Source organism: Glycine max, chromosome 15 (assembly GCF_000004515.6).
Source record: "Glycine max cultivar Williams 82 chromosome 15, Glycine_max_v4.0, whole genome shotgun sequence".
Lineage (NCBI taxonomy): Eukaryota > Viridiplantae > Streptophyta > Magnoliopsida > Fabales > Fabaceae > Glycine > Glycine max.
This window is the reverse complement of record NC_038251.2, coordinates 15,109,590-15,131,925: the sequence shown is the minus strand read 5'-3', so window position 1 is coordinate 15,131,925 and position 22,336 is coordinate 15,109,590. Positions and strand designations below refer to the sequence as shown.

General features: G+C 30.8%; 3 protein-coding genes across 8 annotated transcripts; 2 read left to right on the top strand and 1 right to left on the bottom strand.

Moving 5' to 3' along the window:
- Positions 1 to 3,094: 3,094 nt before the first annotated feature.
- LOC100780875 (putative GATA transcription factor 22) lies at positions 3,095 to 5,495 on the top strand. Its single transcript, XM_003546407.4, has 3 exons — positions 3,095 to 3,816; positions 4,092 to 4,472; positions 4,858 to 5,495. Exons 1-3 carry the CDS (start codon positions 3,613 to 3,615, stop codon positions 5,218 to 5,220), a joined length of 948 nt encoding a protein of 315 aa, XP_003546455.1. The 5' UTR covers positions 3,095 to 3,612; the 3' UTR covers positions 5,221 to 5,495.
- A 1,799-nt stretch (positions 5,496 to 7,294) lies between these two features.
- Positions 7,295 to 12,911, top strand: LOC100780338 (uncharacterized). 6 transcript variants are annotated; one of them, XM_014768204.3, is made up of 13 exons: positions 7,295 to 7,550; positions 7,640 to 7,687; positions 7,792 to 7,843; positions 7,936 to 8,009; positions 8,099 to 8,226; positions 8,495 to 8,618; positions 8,786 to 8,917; positions 9,030 to 9,101; positions 9,207 to 9,352; positions 9,440 to 9,595; positions 10,853 to 10,978; positions 11,216 to 11,283; positions 12,471 to 12,911. In XM_014768204.3, the coding sequence occupies exons 1-13, from the start codon at positions 7,526 to 7,528 to the stop codon at positions 12,520 to 12,522; spliced, it is 1,203 nt and encodes a 400-aa protein (XP_014623690.1). In that variant the 5' UTR covers positions 7,295 to 7,525; the 3' UTR covers positions 12,523 to 12,911. The 6 variants fall into 6 exon arrangements, with proteins under 6 accessions (XP_014623690.1, XP_040866089.1, XP_006597813.1 ...); XM_041010155.1 differs by having other exon boundaries at positions 9,030 to 9,352; positions 9,443 to 9,595; positions 12,518 to 12,911; XM_006597750.4 differs by having other exon boundaries at positions 9,030 to 9,352; positions 9,443 to 9,595.
- A 4,412-nt stretch (positions 12,912 to 17,323) lies between these two features.
- On the bottom strand, positions 17,324 to 19,595 carry XET1 (xyloglucan endotransglycosylase). Its single transcript, NM_001354165.1, has 3 exons — positions 19,078 to 19,595; positions 18,323 to 18,516; positions 17,324 to 17,928 (listed from the first exon to the last, which is right to left on the bottom strand). Exons 1-3 carry the CDS (start codon positions 19,492 to 19,494, stop codon positions 17,589 to 17,591), a joined length of 951 nt encoding a protein of 316 aa, NP_001341094.1. The 5' UTR covers positions 19,495 to 19,595; the 3' UTR covers positions 17,324 to 17,588.
- Between the last annotated feature and the right edge of the window lie 2,741 nt (positions 19,596 to 22,336).

The window sequence follows — 22,336 nt, the reverse complement described above, 5'->3', positions numbered from 1 at the left end:
TTTGTCATTATTATGATTGGGGAGAACTACACACTAGACACACGAATGCTAAATGGTTGAAGTCATAATCAACTAATCAAGTTTTGCGCACCTGTATAAAACCAATAAATAAATTAAATACTAAAAATACACTTGATTTTGAACTGACAATGGAATAAGATAAATGCCATATTTGAAAAATCACATATTCAAACTCCTACATTCCTTTCTAGATGAGATAATTAAATGCATTCCTTTCAAAAAAAGATAATTAAATGTTTGTAGAAGAGGTCTTTGAGTCTAAAAATCCTTCTCTATCATAGACGAGAATACCATTCTATTATCCTAAAATTTTGTTCAATAAAATATTCTAACATGTTTAATTTATATAGTTACTATATTACAACATATTATAAGACTAAATCAGGATCCTTTTGTGTTAGAGAGATCATCACAGCCCCCTCTTTTTTCTTTTAGTTTTCTTTTCATTTGATTACTAGCTTAGATGTTTGTATATATACATGAAAAATAAAGACATGGCTTATTGAGAGTTGATGTTAAAAGTTGTGTCTTCCAGTACCCCACAAGATTCAGAAAATCTTGTGCTGCCGGGACCATATATAATATATGATTCAATGCTTTTTGGCAACGGTAAGGTCATAACTCACAAGGAGGTGTTTTTATGCAACTCTTTTCCCGCGCCCCACCACACGAGTAGAACAAAAGTAAAATACACAGAAAAAGACAATAAAATACAATATGACTCGTTTGATATCCAGTAAAAAACGACTCTTTTTCCCAAACATTCTTTCCATTACTTGCTTCAATAGAATCTGAATGTAATGCAATTTTTTTATGTACATATAGGACAAAATATAAATATCACTCCCAGTTGTTTTGTGATACATAAATTAAAAAATACAATTAGTTTTTTTGTTTGTATAAAAATTAATATATATATATATATATATATATATATATATATATATATATATATATATATATATAGACCTTTTGTAGTTTGTTTTGGAAGTCCCTAACCATTGAAAACCCTAAGGAGAAGTGACAACACAAGGATTAGGGATTGAAGATGGTTCATCTCTTTTCTTCCTTCCTGGATTGGATATTCTTGCTTTATATTTGTGATTTCTTTTTAACTATTTCTCATTGGTTATGATTGAGTTCTTTATTTAGTTTCTAGGATAGATTAGGCAATGTCCTTGATACAACTATGGCGGCAATGAAAAACAACTAAGACAATGCTAGGATTTTAGGGGAAAACTCGCGGCTGGCAAGAGTGAGTGGGAGTCTGAATGAGTTTTGCCTTTAGGGCTTTCTAATTTTTATATTAGTAATTTAGTATTTAGTTTTATTATATAATAAATAAGAAGAGGGATCATGTTGCACTATTGTAATTTTGACAACTATTTTAGATTGAAAGTTTCTTTCACATAAATCACATATGAAAAATTTTATATTAATTCAAAGATCATTTCTTACTTCGTTCATATAGATTAAAATTGATATAATATAAACATTTTAATATATACTAAAATATGAATCATTTGATTATCTTCTTGTTGTTATTTAATTTTGACCAAATTTGGCACAAATGATATTAGAAATATATAGATATAATTTAATGGTTAAATAAATAAAAATCATATTTTATATCAAGTTATAAAAAAGATTTAATAATTTTCAAATTTATATCAATGTAATTTGATCTTTTCTCAATATATAATTAGTATTTTATCATGTTTGTCTTAGTATACGTACCTGAGTTGGATTGAGTTTTAGTCCAGATTAAAACTCCAAACCTATCACCTAATCCAATTACAATTGACAATCTAACCCAATGATTAAATTCAAACCGAAACAACATCACGAAAACAATATGGCAGATGGCATACATTTAATGGCAGTTAAAAATAGCTAGAAAGTGTTAGTGCTGTTTGTAACTTCACGGTTATATAATAGAAGACAAAATTTGCAAGATTTAAAAAAATGTTTGGAGTAAAATGGGCCTGAATAATTTGTTGGAGACAAAATTTACCAAAAAATAAAAGAAGTATCATTAAATTTTGTTCTATATAATTAGTTTATTTAATTTGTTGGGGCCGGGATATGAATGAATCATTGTGACCATTCATTTATATGCCTCCTCTCCATGTTTTTTCTCGGTCTAGTTTTATATTAGAACAGAAGGATGCCATTATTTTTTTTTTTTCCATATTGGTGTATATGCTCTCTAAAATACTTGAAGGTTTTTTTTAATAAAAAAAATATATCAATGATTAAGAATAGACCTTTAATTTAAGTACAAACCGTGAAAAAAAAATCCAAACAGATAATACAAAAATCCCTCTTCAATGCTTGAAGTAATTAATGTCGTAACTATTAGATTCGACAAAAGTTTGTACTTTTGTATAAAGGTTGAAAACCTACTTGTATTCCCATAATAAGATTTGCTATATGCTGATAAAAAAGCATGCCTGTTATCTGTTTTTAAAACAAGGTTCCATTCCATTCATTCTATTTTACAAATTCAGTCGATATTTGTTTGAAAATATTTAAGAAACTATGCCTGAGAAACTTAGTATCCGTCTTTAATTCAACAAAATTGCTTGATCAATAAAGGATTATTATGTTTACAGTTAACATATTCATTTGGTTAGTTAGCTAGTCGATTGCAAATTACATCACAATCAAACACTAATAAAACTGAAATGTGGAGGCAATATATCCACAGTTTAGAGATGTACGAAAAATATTATGCTAATTAAACATACATATCAAATAAAATTTATCATAGTTACATATCACATATTATATTAATAACAGTAAGAACAACCACATTTTCAACTGAACTTGCACATACATAACTGACCTTATATTTTTATTTTCCTAAGAGCAGATTCAATAATATTTTAGATGACAAAATTAATTACTATTCTGTAAGAATCAAAGACGAGTATCAAATGGTATAAAACAACTCATACACCTTATTCAGTCAAGGTAGACTACCTTGATAACTAATATATGTTTGGCAAAAAATCATTTGAACCATGCCACAAGATTATATTTCTGTGAGTGATCGACCAAATTATTGGTTAGTGATGTGTGACTACATTATCCCTAGCTATCATGTGAGTGGCTACCATATCTCTTGCATGTATCGTTTCAAGTAGTTTCATCTAGCTAGGCAGTGGTGGTAAAAAAAGAAGATTGTGCAATTAGGGCTTTTGTCATACGTATGGGGTCAGCGTAGTACGTAGCACTCCACACTCTCCTGCCTGAATCACTTTGTCTTTTCGATTTGTCTGTTTCAGATGTTTCCAATAGTCACGTGAATGTCTTATAGTGATAGCTCTTAAGGTAGTGCTAGGCTGTAATGTAACATCTCTTCTGTTCAAAATGAGTTTTACCATGCCTCGTGTTCGAACGTTCAGAATCAGAACCTTTTTGCCTTCTCTTTCTTCTTCTCTTCCTCCTCCCAACCCTTTTTTATTATAAACTATAGACAAAAGGGTATGCTGTTGTTGCAGCTGCACTGATTCATTCCACACCCTTCTTTCTCTTCTCTCTCTCTCTTGGTTTGTTTTGTGTGTGTGTGTTTTTGTGTATGAGTCCATGATACCAACTTATCGTTACTCAGTGTCTTCACCTATGCCTATAGATCTTAATGAAGATCACACCCACCACCTCTTCAGTACAAATCATCAAGCCTCTTGTTCATCTTCTTCGCTATCTTATTCTATTCTCTTCAACCCGGATCAAGATCAGGGAGGATCTTGTAGCGACTGGAAATCCAAGCATTTGCAAAGTGATGAAGAGGTGATGCATATAATTTTTTTTTTTTTTGTTAAAGTCAGATATTTGGGTCAGAGAAGTCAAGAACTAATTTCTCGAATATCTATAATACATCCATATATGTAGATACAACAACAAGAAGCAGCCTTATTTATAATTATGCATATAGCTAGAGTATAATTAATAAGTAGAACATGACGATCATGTCATGATCTTAATTATTATTTAATTAAGTACTTCAATTCTACACACATGTACACATATCTTTGTTTTGATGAATTTAATCATGTGATCTGTAGGCCCAGAAGATTGTTCCTTCTAGTGGATTATCCGAAAAGGATGAAAACAAAAGTGATCTCAAGCTGAGGGTTTGGAAGAAAGAAGATAAGTGTGAAAATTTTCAAGGTGAAGATAATTCAACCAAGTGGATGCCTTTAAAGATGAGAATGATGCGGAGGCTGATGGTGTCAGATCAAACGGGTTCTGATGATACAGAAGGCATGATCTCTAACTCTCAGAAGATCAAGTATGAAGAGAAAAACTCACCACTGTCCCCTCTAGGAACTGATGATAGTAACTACAATTCTTCTTCAAACCACAGCAATATCACTGTTAGGGTTTGTTCTGATTGCCACACCACTAAGACCCCTCTCTGGAGAAGTGGACCAAAAGGTCCAAAGGTATATAATTTCTTGTATTTTTCTTTTTCTGTTTCCCCTTGCTATGGATTCAACCTCAAACATTTTCTTTTTCTAGAAAAAATAATTAGCTCTAAGTTTTTCTTATATAGTGCTCGCACCGATCTACAACAAGCAATTCCATAAACTCTTTAATTTTATGCCTTAAAAAAACTCAATAAAAATTGGCAGTGATAGCAACTAAAATATTTTCAATTAAACAATTGAATTGTTTAATTTAAACTGACCAAATGATATCAAACGAGTCTAGATAAGTTGGTTGAATAAAGTGCATGAGTTGTGGTAAACTCTGCTGCTGTCTTCGATACCTATAGATAAAAAATAAGAACTAACTAAATGATATTGAAAATTCATTTTTGTGTGACAGTCACTTTGCAATGCTTGTGGAATTCGACAAAGGAAGGTACGACGTGCCATTGCCGCCGCTGCAACGTCAAACGGAACAAATCCGGTGGAGGCTGAGAAATCTCAAGTGAAGAAGGGAAACACGTTGCATAGCAAAGGGATGAAGTCCAAAACTGAGGGTGCACAACAGATGAAAAAGAATCGTAAACTCGGAGCCAGGTATAGAAAGAGGTTTGGTGCTTTTGAGGATTTGACAGTGAGATTGAGTAAGAACTTCGCTCTCCAGCAAGTTTTCCCTCAGGATGAGAAGGAGGCTGCAATCTTGCTCATGGCTTTATCTTATGGCCTTCTTCATGGCTTTCCCACGGATCGTTATATCACTTAGATTTATGAGATATTGGTTGTGGAACCATAATTATTGTATGAGACCAATGCTTAGTGTTATGCTAGATTTAGTGAAGTTAATTAATTAGTATGGAAAACTGATAATATAGGGACAATAAAGTTATGAGGAGGGTATCGTTTTATCAAGTTAATTGTATGTTGCATCTGAAAAAGAAGACAAACACAAAATACTAGTGTCTTATTGTTCATGATCATGAGTATCCTATATTAATCTCAATAAATATTTAATAAAATTTCAAGAGATTTTATATTGTACTTCGCATTTATTGCTTTATTTTGTCTTCATGATCACAAGTGTATATAGTTGTTTTTGAATGGTCCAATTTTATTCATTATGAACACTTTGCTCTTTGTGTATAGCTTTAATTTATTTTTATGGTGAATTAAAGTTACTATATGAGGAGTGGCTTAGATTCCTAATATTGCAAGCCTGAAGGTTTCTTAGGCACTATGTTCAAAGCAAAGGTGGCCTTAAGGGGAATGTTATGGCAGTCTGGGATATCTTCAGAGGAGAAAGCAACAGAATTCATTTTATTATTATTATTATTTATCATTTTTCTTTTGACCCTAGCTAGCTCCCTCCCCACCGTTATCTTCGAAGTTTTCAATTTCATATTGACCTAACGAGTTTCTCAATCATGACAGTGAAAATTCGTATTTGGGGGATACAGCTTTTTGTGTCCCATGAGACCTCCTAGAGGATTGTACTCCTGATTCAGTCTTTGTCTGCATTCTAATTAATATTACTAGACTTGAGACGATGAAATGAAACAGTACTTAAAAGAACTCTCTTACGTTTACAACCAAATGTGAATCTTTAGTTGGCAAAAATTATATTCTTTATCATTTGAACTAATGTAATTAAGACGTTGGTGATTGTTATTTAAGTTTTTTTTCTCTCTTTAGTGACAATAATGATGATTGAATCTAAGTCCTTGTGCATTTACTCCAATTCCAATCTCAACCATCAGGCTGACCGTATTGGATTCAATTCTCATTTTAAGTTTGATATTTACTCTGCCGTAGAGATTTTTGTTTATAAAAACAAGTTTAGGTTGGCTATTCCTGTTATATTAAGGATACACCAAAAATATAATTATAGAAATTAGGTAAAGTTACATATTATTTATCAACATAAATGTTTTCTTGCTAATAACGGTTTTAACTAGTCCAGAAAATATTTGTACTTATATTTTGAAAATAATTTCAAATGCAATTTTTTTAGGAAGGCAATACAACAAAATCAATACGTCCATGATAAGAGGGAGGGAAAGATTGGGAGATTATACAAGAATTGAAGTTGGGTGTTTCTCCTTGACGAGATGAAGGGCAATTAATGTGACCAGATACTGGTTAATTACGAGGGGGCATATATGTCAATTGAAGATAATTTCAATTAATATAGAGGGGGGGACTCTAGGGTCATCTGTAAGAGCAAGATTTGATCTCTGGTTGTTTCATAGCCATTCAAGAATCAAAGTTATCTCAGGTGGATAAAAGGTTTTGTGAAAGCATGTGAAGAAATTCTGATTGTAATTGGGTCTTCAAGAAGTATTTATATTCATACATCTCAAATTTGTGGGTGAATTTGTAGGAGAGAGATAGAGAGAAAAAATAATAAATATAATAACTGATATGCTGAGAAAAAGAAAAGTGTAATAGAAGAAAAAGATGAAGTAGAAAAAAAAAGATGGAAGAGAAATATGTGGGTATCATTCAAAAATTTATTACTCACATAAATGTCAACCAAAAGAAGAGTGTGAATTAAAAAAAATAGTGACAAATATTAGTTATTGATTTTTATTAGCAGAAAGATTTCACCTCACGGTCTCTTCTTCTTTCACCACCAAAAAACAATGTTAAAAAGTACATTGATAACATTCTTCCTAGTAATAATATTGTAATAGTACTTCAACAACATCTAACTAATGTTAAATAGTAAGAGGATGAGAATAGCTGTGGTAAGGGCTTAAAAGTTAACAAATGAGACAAAACAGAAATTTTTTGTATCAAGCTTTTATGGCTAATAAATATTTGTAAGGTTGCAAGGACCACACAAGCTGGTTTCATTGGATTCTAACCATATCCATTCTTCCAAATCCCATCCAAGTTTCCATCACTTAACCGACAGAGTCAATGAACTCAATGCTAAGCTGGCTTTGCTTCAGCACTCAACCTAGATCAGAATCTAAAATTGAGGATAGTAACTAGTGTCTAGTTGATCTCTCTAACTCGGTTGGATAAATTAATCAAGTTATTGTATTTATTGAATTCTTCTTCCTGCAATGCCAGGATCCATCATGGTTTCAGGTACTAACTGTCATGTAGCACTTGGCAATAATTCAAGCACCTCAGCTCTCAGGTGTTTTTTTTTTCTTACTTCTCTATTCATTTTACAGTACTGGAATTCATCGATCTTCCATTATCTTCATCAACATCCATAAGGGGTATGCAATAGATCTTCCTTTTGAATTTGTAGCCATATCTCTACCCTTCAGCACATTCCTAATAATGCCCAATTATAACTAAGTTTAGTGGTGAATGCATGCAGCTTCCTTGGGGAAAATAGAGTACCAAGTGAATGACAAGGGAAACTTATCCTTGTAAGATTAACTTACAAGTGTACCTAATTTATGTGATGTGTGGTCATAACAATTTCTAGGTTATAATGTGTTTGTTCTGTTGTATTGTTCAGCCCCTTAACTAGCCTCCGTGATGATTTGATCTTCAAAATTCAGGATGCTGAGGGGAATGAAATATCACGTACAGGTTGTTTTTCAATACACATCCTATTTGAATTGGCCATTCTAAAATCAGACACAGAGTAAGTTTGTCTAACAGTAATAAACAAATGGCAGGTGTTCAAATAAAGTTGATATTGGAGAAAGGTGTTTTGGAAGACAACTTTCCCCTTGGGGGTGGCCATCTGCGTTTGAAGTTGCAATTCATCCTTAGCGATGAAGAGCGCGACAGAATTCGTTCATTGGTACTGATTTCTTTTCCGTGTTACGTTTGTAATGCAGTTATGCTTATGATCTTTCTTCAACATTTGAGATTAAATGCCTCAACTCAATTATTGCCTTGGTACCTAGCTATTGGTATAGAAATTAAATTGAAATGTACACAATTAGAATATAGCCACAGGTTGATACATACACATAGTAATTGAATGTTATTAGCTTATAGAGACATCATTTGATGTTGGGGCTATTAGTGCTTCCACATTAACTTCTCAAATCTTATAAATTTTGCAGAGACAATCTGCATTAAAGAAAAAACATGAGCTTCTTAGTAGCGGTAGAAGAGCTGAAGAAAGTGATAGTAGAACCATGATTGGCGATGCTGCATTACCCTTCCGCAGAAATGATGAGGTCTCAGGTTTGATCTTACTTTGCTGATTAAAGAAGCAATGAAAACTTAAAGCATAATTACAATAATAAGAGGAGTTAATGAGTAAAGCACAAAAAAACTTAATAGTTATGAATGCGGTCCTACATTCCCTCAAATGCTTTTTCCTGATGTTTTAAGTGCTCCATCTTCTCAAGAATCACCAAAGAAACAACCTCAACAAGAAGCCCAATTGCAAGATCCTGCTGGTTCTGGCGATGGCAAAGAATCTGATACTAGAAATGTAGTTGGGGCTCAGCTTGACCAGAAAAAACAGCTAATTAAACCCAGTTAAGGATTAATTAATTTGCTGCATAGTCTCTTTTTGTCCCAACAAGGAGAAATTGGAAAATGTACTGTTGTTTGTTTAATGGTCATTTTACATGTTTTAGAACATTTCAGATCAATATAGGGAGTCCTCATCCACAATACCTGTGTCACAAGCAGTTACTCTCACTCGATCACCACAGAAGGGTAAGGAGCCTTTCTATCAGTCACCAAATCTCAATCGATCGTCATCTGAGAAACATCCTCAGAGGGATATTGGTTCAGAAGAAATTGCAATTTTGTTTGGCTCAGAAAAAAAGGAAGCCCTGACAAGTAATCTGATACAACCTAATCTAGAGCAAGGTGGTATACAGTATTCTGAGAAGAGGACCTCACTGGGGAGAATTCCCAGTAATGTGAAGAAAATGATAAGTGCCTTTGAAGGTGGATTGGCTCAGGTATAGTAAGTGTTGTGATTTTATAGTATCATCAGCATATTATTGAAAACTCTTGGACAAATGGAGTTCACATGGAACTTCTTAAAGCAGGATAAGAGACCTCAGATTAAACCACCTCCAACAAAACAACAAGAAAGTTCAATTGAAAGAAGAGATTCTTCCAAGACTCAGCTTTTGGAGCAAGATAAGTCAAAGAACACAGAACCAGCAGACTTGCATGAAAGGGTGAAAAGAGCCTCCCTGGTAAGAGACTTGCAACATGACTCACTATATATTGGAGAAATTTGAGAGTAATCTAACCTGCTTAATTATGTCTCACCTCAGGACATGGTGATGTTGAAGGAGTTGAGAACCAGAAATATACTGAACAAACATATTAAGATGGCAGAAATAAATTCACATTTGTATTACAACTAATTGCTGACAACATCCACATTTGAAACATATCAATAGGAAGAGAAAAAAAAACTGTTGACAGCATCCACATTTGAAATAGTTGCAGTTTTAGTAAAGATGCATTAGAAACTTTCAGATAACCATCCTTACAAACTATTCAGTTCCAAGCAAGATTTTGTAAGCATACAATAAAAGGAAGAGAAAGGAGGGGAAATGGCAGTATTCAGGGGGATTCACTACAAAATCTGGATTCAGTGTTTCACTTTGTTATTCTTTTGAAAGTTCTGGAGATTGGATATTCCCTAAATGACCAAGAAAGATTTGTTTAACAACTAATCGTAAAAGTGTAAGGGGCTATTGGGGAAAGCCTAGAAGATTGGATTTCTCAAAAATAGAAAATGTGGAAAAGGTATAAAAGTATATTTAGAGATTTTTTCTTTAATTATTGTTTTTCAGTAAAATCTTTGAGCATCACTTATCATTGATGAAGATGAAATCTCTCATACATTGAGAAAACCCAAAAAAGATAGAAACAAACAAACAAGGAAGACTTTAAGATACTATTTCTCTGTTGTATTGTATGTTGTGGAGGACTGGGGACTCAGCATTCTTCCTTTTGCAAACAAACCAAACAAGATTTCTTTTTGGCATTATCTTACATGTTGATTGAAGCTTCCTTATAGACTAGCATGCTAGAAGTATAAAAGTTTGTTTCAATTATCAAAGTTGTTTAGAGTAATATGTTTACAATTGAGCTGTTTCCGTCTGAGAGAAAATGATGAGAAGTGGATTTCAACATATAAACTAACGTATTCTAGTGCCAGAAGGCACCTCGCTTTGCAAAGGTATGGGGAGGGTCATTGTACACAAACTTTCCTTTGCATATGCAAAGAGCTGCTTCTGGATTCGAATCCATGACCAACCAGTCACCAAAACACAACTTTACTGTTGCGCCAAGGCCCGCACTCAAGTAGATATCAACATATAAAACTGGCAATTTGATTAATAGAAATCAAATAATGTATTTTCTTCATATATTTTTTTTGTGTAATTGAATCAAATAGAATCAATTTGATTATCTTATACTTTATTTTTGCGTAACAGAATGAAGCAAATGCTGGAACTGGAACTGAGGAGGGCGAGTATGAAAAGATACGGGAAACTAAAGAATCAAAGCCCAAGACTTCTGATAATAATGGAGATGAAAATTCTGGAGGACCATTTAATCAGGTTATAATCTACTTTTAATTCAGAGAATCACTATTTTCATATTTGCATCACTGCCCCAGAGTAAGCAATGAGTTTCTATAAAAAAATTTGCATTTATCTATCTTGTCTAACAATATTGGTGTTCAGTCTTAAATAGAAATTAGAACAGGTTGCTATATCTCTTGTATTGTACAATGGGCTTGCCGCTATTGTTAAATAATATGCTTATATGTCCTTTTCCACATCTTCACCTTTCAGGTAGTAAAAGTTGCAATCATTATAGGATTTGGATTACTTGTTCTCCTAACCAGACAAAGAAAAAGAAGGTATGAACATATTAGGCAATTTCCTAGTTATATTTCTTTACTTTGATCCTGTTAATTATATGATATCATGCATTAACATCCTTGTCAAGGAATCAAATGCACTTCAAAATTGAAATAATGTAAACCTTGTGCATCTGTTTAATCATCTACTGCCTATTAATCCTTGTAGATTCATTTTAGGTGTGATGTTTCATTGGTGTTGATTTGACATTAAGCTGATTTCATTCCAGAAGTTTAATTTTCATGCTAGTCTTTCTAGGAAATATTTTCTGATTTATTTCAACATGCATTATTCCTCTACGGCTCTACCAGTGCTACTGGCAATGATTCTATTAAGCAATAATTCTATGGACACTACCTCTTAGTATACAAAACCCTAAGGCCATTATGTCCTAACTAGTTTCTAAATATTTTGGTACCTTTTTTTATCAGCAATAGTTTGGTATGTATGTGTAGGATATTCATTTGATGAGATTCAAATGTTATTTACATGATCTTTTGGTCAAATTTATTTGACCAAAAGCAAAAGGACACCTGAAAATTTCTATGCTACATCATTCATGTGAATGTAAAGCAAGATGTGTAAAAGTATGTCTTGTATCTAATAGACTTATCCTATAGGCTAGAACAGCTAGATTCTTAAAACCTTTATAATTTATTATACCGCAGATTTGACGTTGTGAGAAATTTACTACTGGCATCAGTTATCACACTTTTACAAAATACTAACAAGTTTTCTTTAGATGGTCATGTGGATTTTAGTTTCTACCCCGGTGTGAATTCTCAAGAGTGTCAAGTCATAATCACCCCCAACACCTTTGCTGCATTTGCTGGCACAATTTATGGATTTTGTTAAAGAATTCATGCTTTATAGCATATTACTATGGTCTTAAAGGAACTTTTATATGACAATTGTTTCTAGTTATGCCAGCATGGTCCAAATTGTTCTGCTTCTTTTTGTATGTAGGGAAATTCGAATAGAAATTAAGCAAGAATTATGGACTTAGGTTTAAAATCATCCTACAAAGGTAGATTTAGATAATCATAGCAAGAATCCTAGATGTTTGAATCTTTCCTTTCTAACATCCATTTTTGGCAAAAAGATCTGAACACTAAGTTGTTTTATGAAATTATGCTCCAATTCACTAGGAACTTCTAAGTGCCTGTATGTCATCTGTATTATGTAGTAATGGCGAGGGGCAAAAGGATGTATTTAACTTTCTGAATTTACCAGAATGAAGAAGACTGCCTGAGAATTAGTTCAACAAATCTTAATTCTCAAATTCTTCATTCGTTGAAGCATGCACAAGCATCTGCAGGCTACAATCAAGTCAACAACTTTTCAAGTTTCAGATAATTGGCCAAAGTTTAATGCAACCATGAGCCAAATCTCTGGCGTTGCTCACACAGTTGCATCCTTAGCAACTAAATATGTTACAAATGTAGCATAAACATTAATATTCAATTACATTGAGAGGCTTAAGGAAAGTCAGGTTCATTTTCCACTTGGATGGAGTAAAACTTTGTAACATTGTTCTTTTATTGCTTCGATGTGCAATAAATTGGAGAAAGTCTGTAAAGTTTTATTAAGGATTATAGCAACTAATTAACCTGTGTTTTCTTGATAAGATAACAACCAGCACAATTTGTCAATTTATGAAATTCATTACTTAGCGTATTAGACTATATGTTGACTTTTCTAACTGACAAAAATAACCTTGTACAAAAACAGAGAACTCGCATAGGAGTGAAAGAGCAATATGCTCATGATTCAATACACAATTGATACCCATATACTGTGCATCGAGAGTCATCTATATATTAGAAAGTAGAGTGAATCAGGAAAAAAGAAAGAGTTCACTAACTCTAATTAACAAATCTAAAATGGTTAGCTGCAATTAAACTGAAAAATTTAATGTTACATAAGTCAACCCTATTTTGCCTCATTAGGTTGTCTTTTGCACTTTTTTTTGGGTTAAATTAGTTTATTGGTCCGCTAATTTATGTTTTAGATTCGATGTGGGTCTTTAATTTTTCTAAGATTCAATTTGATCCTCTAATTTTTCTAGGATTCAATGTGATCTTCTAATTTTTAAAATCAATTTAATTTGATCATGTCATCTAAATTGAACCAACAGTCCTAAGAAATTACATTTTGTGACTGTTTAAAATCATTTTGTGACGATATTAAACTGTCACAAAATACACATTTAAACCATAAGACCAAATTTAGATAGCAGGACCACTGAAATTAATTTATACGGCAAGACCAAATTGAACTAATTTAAAAAAAATAGAAACCAAATCAACCAATTTTTAAAATTAGAGGATCAAATTAAATGAAAAATAAAAAAAATGATCAAATCGAACACAAAAAATAAATTAAAAGACAAAAAAACTAATTTAACCTATTTTTTTTAAATAGCTTGTGACTCTTATTCGATCTAACTTAAACATATTGGTTAATTTGATTTGACTTGAGCCAAACACATCTATTAAAAAAATTTGTTAAGAGGTTGAACTTGACTGACTTGTTCAAATTTGATGACCTTTTGGTTTGGGTAACAAATATCTAATTTTACAATGGTGAGCCTAATAACCTATTTTATTTATTATTTATATATTTTTGTATCTATTTTTATTATTTATAATTTTTTAGATAATTTAAAACAATAATTACGATTTTTATACCCGACAAAACCAAACTCAACTCGTCATTAACCGGGTTGGTTTAATTTGGATTTAAAAGAAAAATTGCCCAAATATCCAACTTAACTCAAACTGAAGCATTTTGATCAAGCTAGATAACACATTTAGCAAAACCCTACTAAACCTAACAAATTCACGCTCCTAAATAGTAACATGTTTAATCAATTTTAGTTGTGCTAATTCAATTCAAATTTAACTCTTTGAAGATAAATGTGCGTAGGAATTATTTACTAAAACTGAATGTTAATTATTTTAAAATTATATATGAGTTTACTATCTTTTTAATTTTGAAACTTTATAAAACTTATGTTTTTAGTCGTTGAAATATTTTTTATTAGTTAACACTCCTTAACATTTTTTTATGTTCTTACTTTTAGTGTCTTGACTTTTTTCCTTACTTTTAGTTCATGTTAAGAGATTAAAAATAAGGATGAAAATATTGTTAAGGAATTAAATTAGTAAACAAAAAAAAGTTCAAGCACTAAAAGAATAAATCCTAAAAGCTTGAAAGATTAAAAAGATAGTAAACTTTATGTATTTTATTTACTAGACAATCATAAATATTTAAATTCTGGAGTATGATATGTCAATCGATTCAAGTACATAACCAATAGAGAAAGACATCAAATAAAGAGAAAGAGAATTACAAGATCCACATAAATGTACAGAAGAAAATACGTTTAAGAGTTATGCCAAGCTGGTGAGAAAATGAAAAGTAAAGAAAGAATGACAGTTTTGCTTTAATGATTTGGGAATGTATTTAGGGGACTGAGGATGCTGTTGTTTGGCAATCATCTTAGCATCATTTTGAAAGCTGGCTTGGGTTGAGTATGTCTGTGTGTGTTTGAGTTTATTGTGTGCGCATGAAATTAATAAATAATCAAGTTTTACTAACTCAACTGTAGTTTTATCTTTTTCTTTTCTTTTTTTACAACTATGGTTTTCTTTTAAAAAAACTTGTTTGCATTTTGTCAACATTTAGAAGAATTTTTCACCCAAAAAACATTTAAAAGAATTTGGTTCTTATTCCATTTTAGTATTTTTAATGCTTGTAATACATATACGGCCCCCATACGTGTAAGCCATATAAATGTAATTAATTGAGGAGCCGAAAGATAAACTCAACATCGCAACCCTTAATAATTGGTGATGTTGATTAATTTGAGGTGGTTCAAAGTTAAGCCCACATTCCAATGAAGGTGTATGGTTTTTCTAATTCTATGATTGTTACTCTAATCGTAACTTAGCATGATGCATGAATGAGATGATGACGCTTGCAAAGTTTCTAATAGTTGTGAAGATTCGTGCACTTGAGATCAAACCTCGATCACTAAAATCCACTCCAAAAACTGATGTAATTTCATAAAATTATGTGTTACTTTATCTCTAATATTTCTTTGGTTTCATTAGAATTATCATTATCATGTAAAAAAAATATTTATTTTAAAATAATTATTATTTTAGTCTCTTAATATAATATAAATATTTTTTATTTATATCTCCTATAATATTAATAATAAACATTAAAATCTATAAATAAATTAATGATGATATAAAATTAATTTTATAAAATTATTATTTATTTATTTATTTATTTATTATTATTATATAAATAAGCTAAGATGATTATTATTTTGGGATAAATTACTTTTTAAAACATTGATAAAAGAAATTGCTAGTAAATTAGTACAACAGAACAATTCACCTTCAAAGACAATATCAACCCGTAGCTCGACTTACAAGTGACTATTCCAATCAGTCTTCTGCGCTAATTTAAATTGTATGTTCCATTGTTTAGTTTCCCTTATTTTACTGCTTGAAATGCATGATTTTGTACGCATGCGGTCATCAATACGTGCCTCAAAGATTGCCAAATAGATTAATGTGGTTCATCTCCCTATATGTCTTGCTTGTTGGATTTTGCTATCACATGTTTATTGCTCCAAACTAATTATAATAAAATGACTTTCAAATGATTGGTGTTGACATTCTTTTCAAATTGTTCGCTGAAGAAAAGATAATCTCGAGGCCTTGATTTGTTAATGCTTTCATTAATAAATAAATAAAATAACTCTTTCCAAATTTCAATTCATGCTTTTATATTGTGTGGTTCATCCTCATCTTATGCCACTATTATCATTTCATGTTTGAGACTTTACTTGGCCATATTTGAGAAGACCTTCTTCATTATAGGCAATTTTATCTCCACAATAATATAAGAGAATATCTTGAATTAATAATTATTGAGGATATATTATAGGGTTCTATGTGGAACTAAAGACATGGTTACCCCATTAAGAGAGAGTATAGAGGAATTACTTTTATTTGCCACGAGGCGACGCGACTTGTATTTATTTTGGAATTGTACTTTTGCGTGAGCAGTGTGGCTCTATGTTGGGGCCTCCACTTGTTGGTGTTTTATATATGTGAAAGGAGGATGAGGGTGATGGTTCATTTCTTTGCATTATTTTTGTTATTCGCGCGAATGATATATGCCCTGTTTTTGAAGATTGATAGGGAAGTCCTTATATAGGAATTGAAGTGTCAAAAGGGTGTGAGTATGTGCTATGATAATCACCCAATTAATGTACATCTGGTGTGGTGTTTGAATTTGTAGGTCATTAATTAATATTCCTCTTGGTGAAGTTTGGAGTTCTTTTGCAATTACAATTCTGTTTTGTAAGTGATTATGATGGACTTTTAGATGTTTCTCAAACAGTAGGTGTAAAGAAAAATGGGCCCTGGTATGAAAATTTGTTTTCCCTCTTTCTTATTCATATCTTTAAAAAAAGAATGATAATTTTGTAATAAAAAAAAATATTAAATATTTTCTCAAATCAAACAACCTTTATTTTTTATGCCAACAATAATTTTGTTAAAGATGAAGATTTCAATTATTATATAAGAGTTCATTATAGTTGAAAATTGAATGAATGTATATGTTTACGTTTTTTGTCTCAAGTGAAACTAAGATCAAATATTCATATCTATTGAGCTGGTCTTGGATTAGAGTTGGTTGGGAGGAAAGACCATCTAAAAATGATTAAATCAAGATTTTTAATAAAAATTAGTTGGAAGTAAATATTCTATACATACAATTATAGGTAGAAAAAAAATTGTAAATATTCATTTTTTATATTAATTAATTAAATTTATCTTTTTATATTAAATAAATAAGAATGGCACACATAAAACCATAGATAACTATATTTTTTCAGAGTCATGAGCAACTAAACTATTCTAAACCTTATGTGAAGACATTTGGATTATTTTTATTTTACACCTGACCTTTGAAGGAGGAGCTAGAAGGCAAAATAAGAAAATCCAAGTCGAATAATAAAACTCCAACAATTTTATTAATGAAAATACTTTACAATTTCAGCACATATACACTGCCATGAATATAATTTTGCACGCTATAATTATCTTTCGCCACAAACAATGGAGTAGTGCTCAACAAAGCACAAACCAACAATAATAACAGTTTTAGTTGCATTAATTTACACAAGAAAGTAAATTAACGTAATAGGCAACACATGTGTGTCACGTTCATGAGGATCATTTTATAATGATATGCAACATTGAATTAAATATTCTCATGCAATGGAGCATTCTGGAGGAAGGCCTTGAGGGAAACGTCTGATATCAGTGCAATAATTGTAAATCATGTAATTCTTTTGCACCCAACGGATCTTTGCCTGCCCCGTGGCGTCCAGTGATTGGCCAGTGGAGGAAGAGGTTTGGGAATTGAAGTTTCTGTAAGAGGCTGTGAATGGGGCCTTGCTCCAATCCGTTTTCACAAGCCCACCCCTTGTGGCCCAATCCTCAGCGTTCCAAAGACTAGAGTATATTCTCATGGGTTGGCTCTTTGGGAATGGAACCCCTTTTGTCTCCAAATTCTTGAACTCCCTTATTGGGGTCCCGTCAACAGAGAATCTTTTACATGAAATGACAATATTGAAAAATGGTTAATCATGACTAAAGATGTTAATAAATTGGTACATATATTAAGTAAAATGGTAATGCATTCAAAATATAAAATAATCTTATATTATCATTTAATTATAAATTGTTGTCGGTATATATGTTAATGTAAAATTATATTATATTGTCAGTATATAACTTATACGAGAAATAATTTTATATTATTATCTCATAACAAATTATTATATATGATAAATTTATTGACTTTCATAATAATTATTAATATTAATAATTTATGATTAGTTGATAATATAAAATTTTTTTATTGAAAAAGGATTTTGCCATTAAACTCATTAGTTATGGTTATTTTTGGGAAAGAAATATTATAGGAATATGGAATATATACATGATGCTTGCAGGATTCCATTGGACGGAGTATGTGTGGAAGTCCTTGGTGGGGTCGAACCATAGATGGAACTGTTGTTCTCTGTTCCCTTTCCCTTGGCTGAATACGTTCGTGTGGAGAGTGTAAGGATCACCACTCAAGTTACCCAAAAACTCAAAGTCTATTTCGTCATGAGTAGGCCCCAGAGAAGATAACTGCATCAATCACAAGTATAAGTGTTTATTAGTTTATTGCATTTCATGTTAAAGATTTCATGTATTCAATAACACTAATTATTCATTCAATTTAAATGTATTCAGTGTCATTGTAAAAGATTGTTTTATATTATCATGCATTAGCACGTTACATAAAAGTTTTTCAAAATAATAACTATTTCAAAAGTTATCTTTTTTTAAATAAAAAAAAAGTTGTCTTTTAATGACGTGTGAAGGAACTTATATGCCGTTTATTTGAATTTACGAAGTTAGGTGACTTGAGAACTAAGAAGTGCTATAAGCTTTAATTGATTTATTTTTGATAGACTTTATAGAAATCTTACCAATTTTTATTGAATAAATGTTTGATTCAACATGATAGCATAAATTTTATATATCAACTCAAAATAATACTTTTAAGGGCTAAACTAATGATTCAATCATATATAAATGATTATATATTATAATTTTATATTTGTTAACAGTAATTACTTTAAGAATTACATTTACTAGAATATTCTTAATGCATAGAATTAAATTGAACTCGTAAAGGTGACTTACATAATAGGCAGTTACTGTTCCAGCAGAGTTACCAGGCACAAGCTTGAGCTGCATGTCAATTTTTCCGAACAAGTACTCTTTTTTGGAACGAAAGCCAGAGCCAGAGGCTCTGTCAAGGGAGAGTGTGAGAAGGTTTCCATTCTCATAGATTTTGGCACGCTCACCACCCCACGTTATTTCAAAGTCTTGGTAAAAGCTACCAGCTGTGGCTGCCACCACAAAAGTAGCCACCACCACAAGAAAAAACAACCCAATATTTTTCATTTGGTGATGATATGATGATATATATACCTTTGTTAATTGGTTGGTGACTATGGCAATTGGCACAACCAATTGTGTTAAGAGAAGGAAATAGCTTAAAAGAGGGACACAACACAAGATGCCAAGAGGAGTATTTTGGTGAAGACTAAGGTGCATGCAAATGCTATTTATAGAGTACTAGGGTGTTTACTAGGAGGCCAATTATTAGTGTAATGTAAAGGGCCATTTGGATTTGAATGTGGTGGAAGTGGTTGTTAATGAACAATTACGAGCGTGTAATTTATAGAGAGAAAGAGATTGGTTTGGTTGACTTGGATAGCTGAAGTGGGACCATGACAGCTAATGAGGGATAATATCCAAGTGTTGTCCAATCAATTTGGCTTCTCACTTTCTAACGAATTGTTAATATGTTATGTATGCAATGTTCCTTGTTGCCTGAATTAATTGGTAAAAATTTGTTTAGGTTGGAATTTTGATTTTGAGTAATGTAGATATGATAAATAATTTAAGAATTTTTTTTATTATGTATAATAATCTTACTTAATTCAAATAAGATTTTTTTTACATATGATTTAAATAATAAAAAAATATTATGTATTAATGTATATATGTGGCTCTATGAGGTTATAAAAGATTGGCTTTCAATTTGCAAAACATCAAATCAAATGGCTTCAAACATCAAATCGAATTGGCTGCTGTCTAATCTTTTGTAGTTATATATATAATAATCTTCTACGCAGTTAATTGTTTCATGAATCAACAAAATATTACTAGCTTGCTATAGCCTATAGGTCTGTTCTAGATAAACATCATTTTTTTAATTAATGTTAGACTAACAAATATCTATTTATCCAATCATATCTTGCAAGTCTAACGCATATACGCACTAATAATATTTTTGGCTCCAACTTTTTGTCGTAAAAAAATTGTAACTACAGGAAAAGTTGTCCCCATAGAAAGTCAGGAAAAGCTAATTAGCTAATTTCTACAAAGATGAAATTATTACAGTATATGTTACCCAACAAGTGATCGTTCAATTCTGAAATTAGGTTCAGGCTTTTTCTTTTATATATAAGCCAGATAATTTTATTATATAAGAAAAATAAGGATACTGGGTCTTAAAGTTCAAGGAATGCTGAAATTAGATTCAAGTACTGATTTTATAGATAAGTGAATCAATTGCATGTTGACGAAACTGTATTCTGAAAAACACAAACTCAAAGCATGCATAACACGTAGTTTTGAGAACTGCATGTTGACGAAAATTCTCCGGTTCTTAATTAATTAAGTAAAAATTAAAGATTGAAAGGGAAGGCAGAATCTCTTAATAATTAGTACGTAAGTAAAATAATTAAGTTTTTGTTTATTTTTTAAGATTTACTTTAATTAGAATTCAAAATGATATCGATTGATTTGTGTTGTCTATTTATTTAATCTGCATATGAGTGCTGTGGAATTAAAATGAAAACAGAAGCTCACGCTTCACGGGTTCTCGACCTAGGGAAATAAAAATGGCTGCAATAATTTGTTGTTCGTAATATGCCATAAAGTTGTAACTTGTACGATAAGTTGTACACGTGGATCCAAATTCTTTTGCACATCCTAATAATGCGTTAGAGTAGTAAGGATATGTTTGACCCCTAAAAAAACTCATTTTGTTTTTATCCATAAAGTGCAATCTAAATTATTTTTTTACTTTTCAAAAAGTATCTAAAAATATTTAGGGACAAAAAGTAATTAAAAAATTTATTAGAGACAAAAAGTAAAAAAGTATTAGGAACAAAAATATATTTAAGAATTTTTACTTAATTGATTTTTAAAAGGAATTGAATTGAAAAATTAAAAAATTATAATATTTAAAGTCACTAAATGAAGACAAAAAAAACAAAAAATCAATGGAAGAAAATTTGATTGGAGGTGTTCAAATATAAACCAATCCAAAATAAAAAAAATAAAAATCACTAAAAAAATCAAAAATTGAATCAAACGGATTTTTTTTCAATTTTTTAGATGATTTTTTTTTCAAATTGGTTTAATTCGATTTGTAATTTGTATTTTTGAAACCCATTTAAATAGAACAAAACTGCAACAGTTGTATTAACAAGTATATTACTTTAATGTTATACATTTTATTTTATGTGTATCTACTTGAGTTTGATAATATTTTATAATATTATATATATAAAGTTTATATAATATATACTATTTTTTTTCATATGGAATTTTTAAGATATTTTTTATTTAAAATAGATGAAATTTTGCATATATTTTTTATTGAGGGGAATATCTGGCTCATTTTGTAATTTGTGGTTATGAAATATTTTATATTTAAGAGTTCGTCGTTATATAAATTATAACTACCTTACTTGCTGCCAAAATATGGTCTTGCACTGGTCATGTGTTGCTTTCATTTAAAGCTGGTTGTGAATCGTCACCAGTCATCAGAACTTAAATATCATATAATAGCTAAGACTAATTCCATCTGGACTTAATGTAACGTGTGAGGCTATGCTTTTTCGTTTTATTTGTTGTGGCAATGAGCATTTTAAGTATTAAAAGAACAAAAATAAAAGTACAATTAACCCATATAATTAAAATTAAGGACATATATATGGATATTAAGTGTGACATTTGATAAATTCTTAATTTCTTTTATAAATAATAAAAATTTATTTATCCAAACTAATATTGAATCGTGTGATATTATTTCGATAATTATATATACCAAAATTTAGATGCCCAGTTGGTTGTCATTTTGAAATAATAAAATTTTTAAAAATTGGAAAACAATTATAATTTTGATATATCACAATTTTTTTAATGATTTTTAGTTTTAAAATTTTAATATTAAATTTAAATTTAATTAAACCACAAAATTTATTTCCCACCTTCCTCATGAATCATGATGAAAAGGAGAATCAGTAAACAACAATTACCAGCAATTGGTGATATAGCAGTAGTAATAAAGATAGAAGTAATAATAACATAATATTAATGA

Excerpts from the sequence above, each read along its gene's own strand:
- LOC100780875 (XM_003546407.4), top strand. The coding sequence starts at position 3,613 with ATGATACCAACTTATCGTTACTCAGTGTCTTCACCTATGCCTATAGAT. Across the intron at positions 3,817-4,091 it reads ATTTGCAAAGTGATGAAGAG|GCCCAGAAGATTGTTCCTTC; the intron begins GTGATGCATATA and ends TGTGATCTGTAG. Across the intron at positions 4,473-4,857 it reads GTGGACCAAAAGGTCCAAAG|TCACTTTGCAATGCTTGTGG; the intron begins GTATATAATTTC and ends TTTGTGTGACAG.
- LOC100780338 (XM_006597749.4), top strand. The coding sequence starts at position 7,526 with ATGCCAGGATCCATCATGGTTTCAG. Across the intron at positions 9,353-9,439 it reads TTGAAGGTGGATTGGCTCAG|CAGGATAAGAGACCTCAGAT; the intron begins GTATAGTAAGTG and ends AACTTCTTAAAG. Across the intron at positions 11,284-12,470 it reads ACCAGACAAAGAAAAAGAAG|TAATGGCGAGGGGCAAAAGG; the intron begins GTATGAACATAT and ends TGTATTATGTAG.
- XET1 (NM_001354165.1), bottom strand. The coding sequence starts at position 19,494 with ATGCACCTTAGTCTTCACCAAAATACTCCTCTTGGCATCTTGTGTTGT. Across the intron at positions 18,517-19,077 it reads GAACAGTAACTGCCTATTAT|TTATCTTCTCTGGGGCCTAC; the intron begins GTAAGTCACCTT and ends TGATTGATGCAG. Across the intron at positions 17,929-18,322 it reads TGGAATCCTGCAAGCATCAT|ATTCTCTGTTGACGGGACCC; the intron begins GTATATATTCCA and ends TTCATGTAAAAG.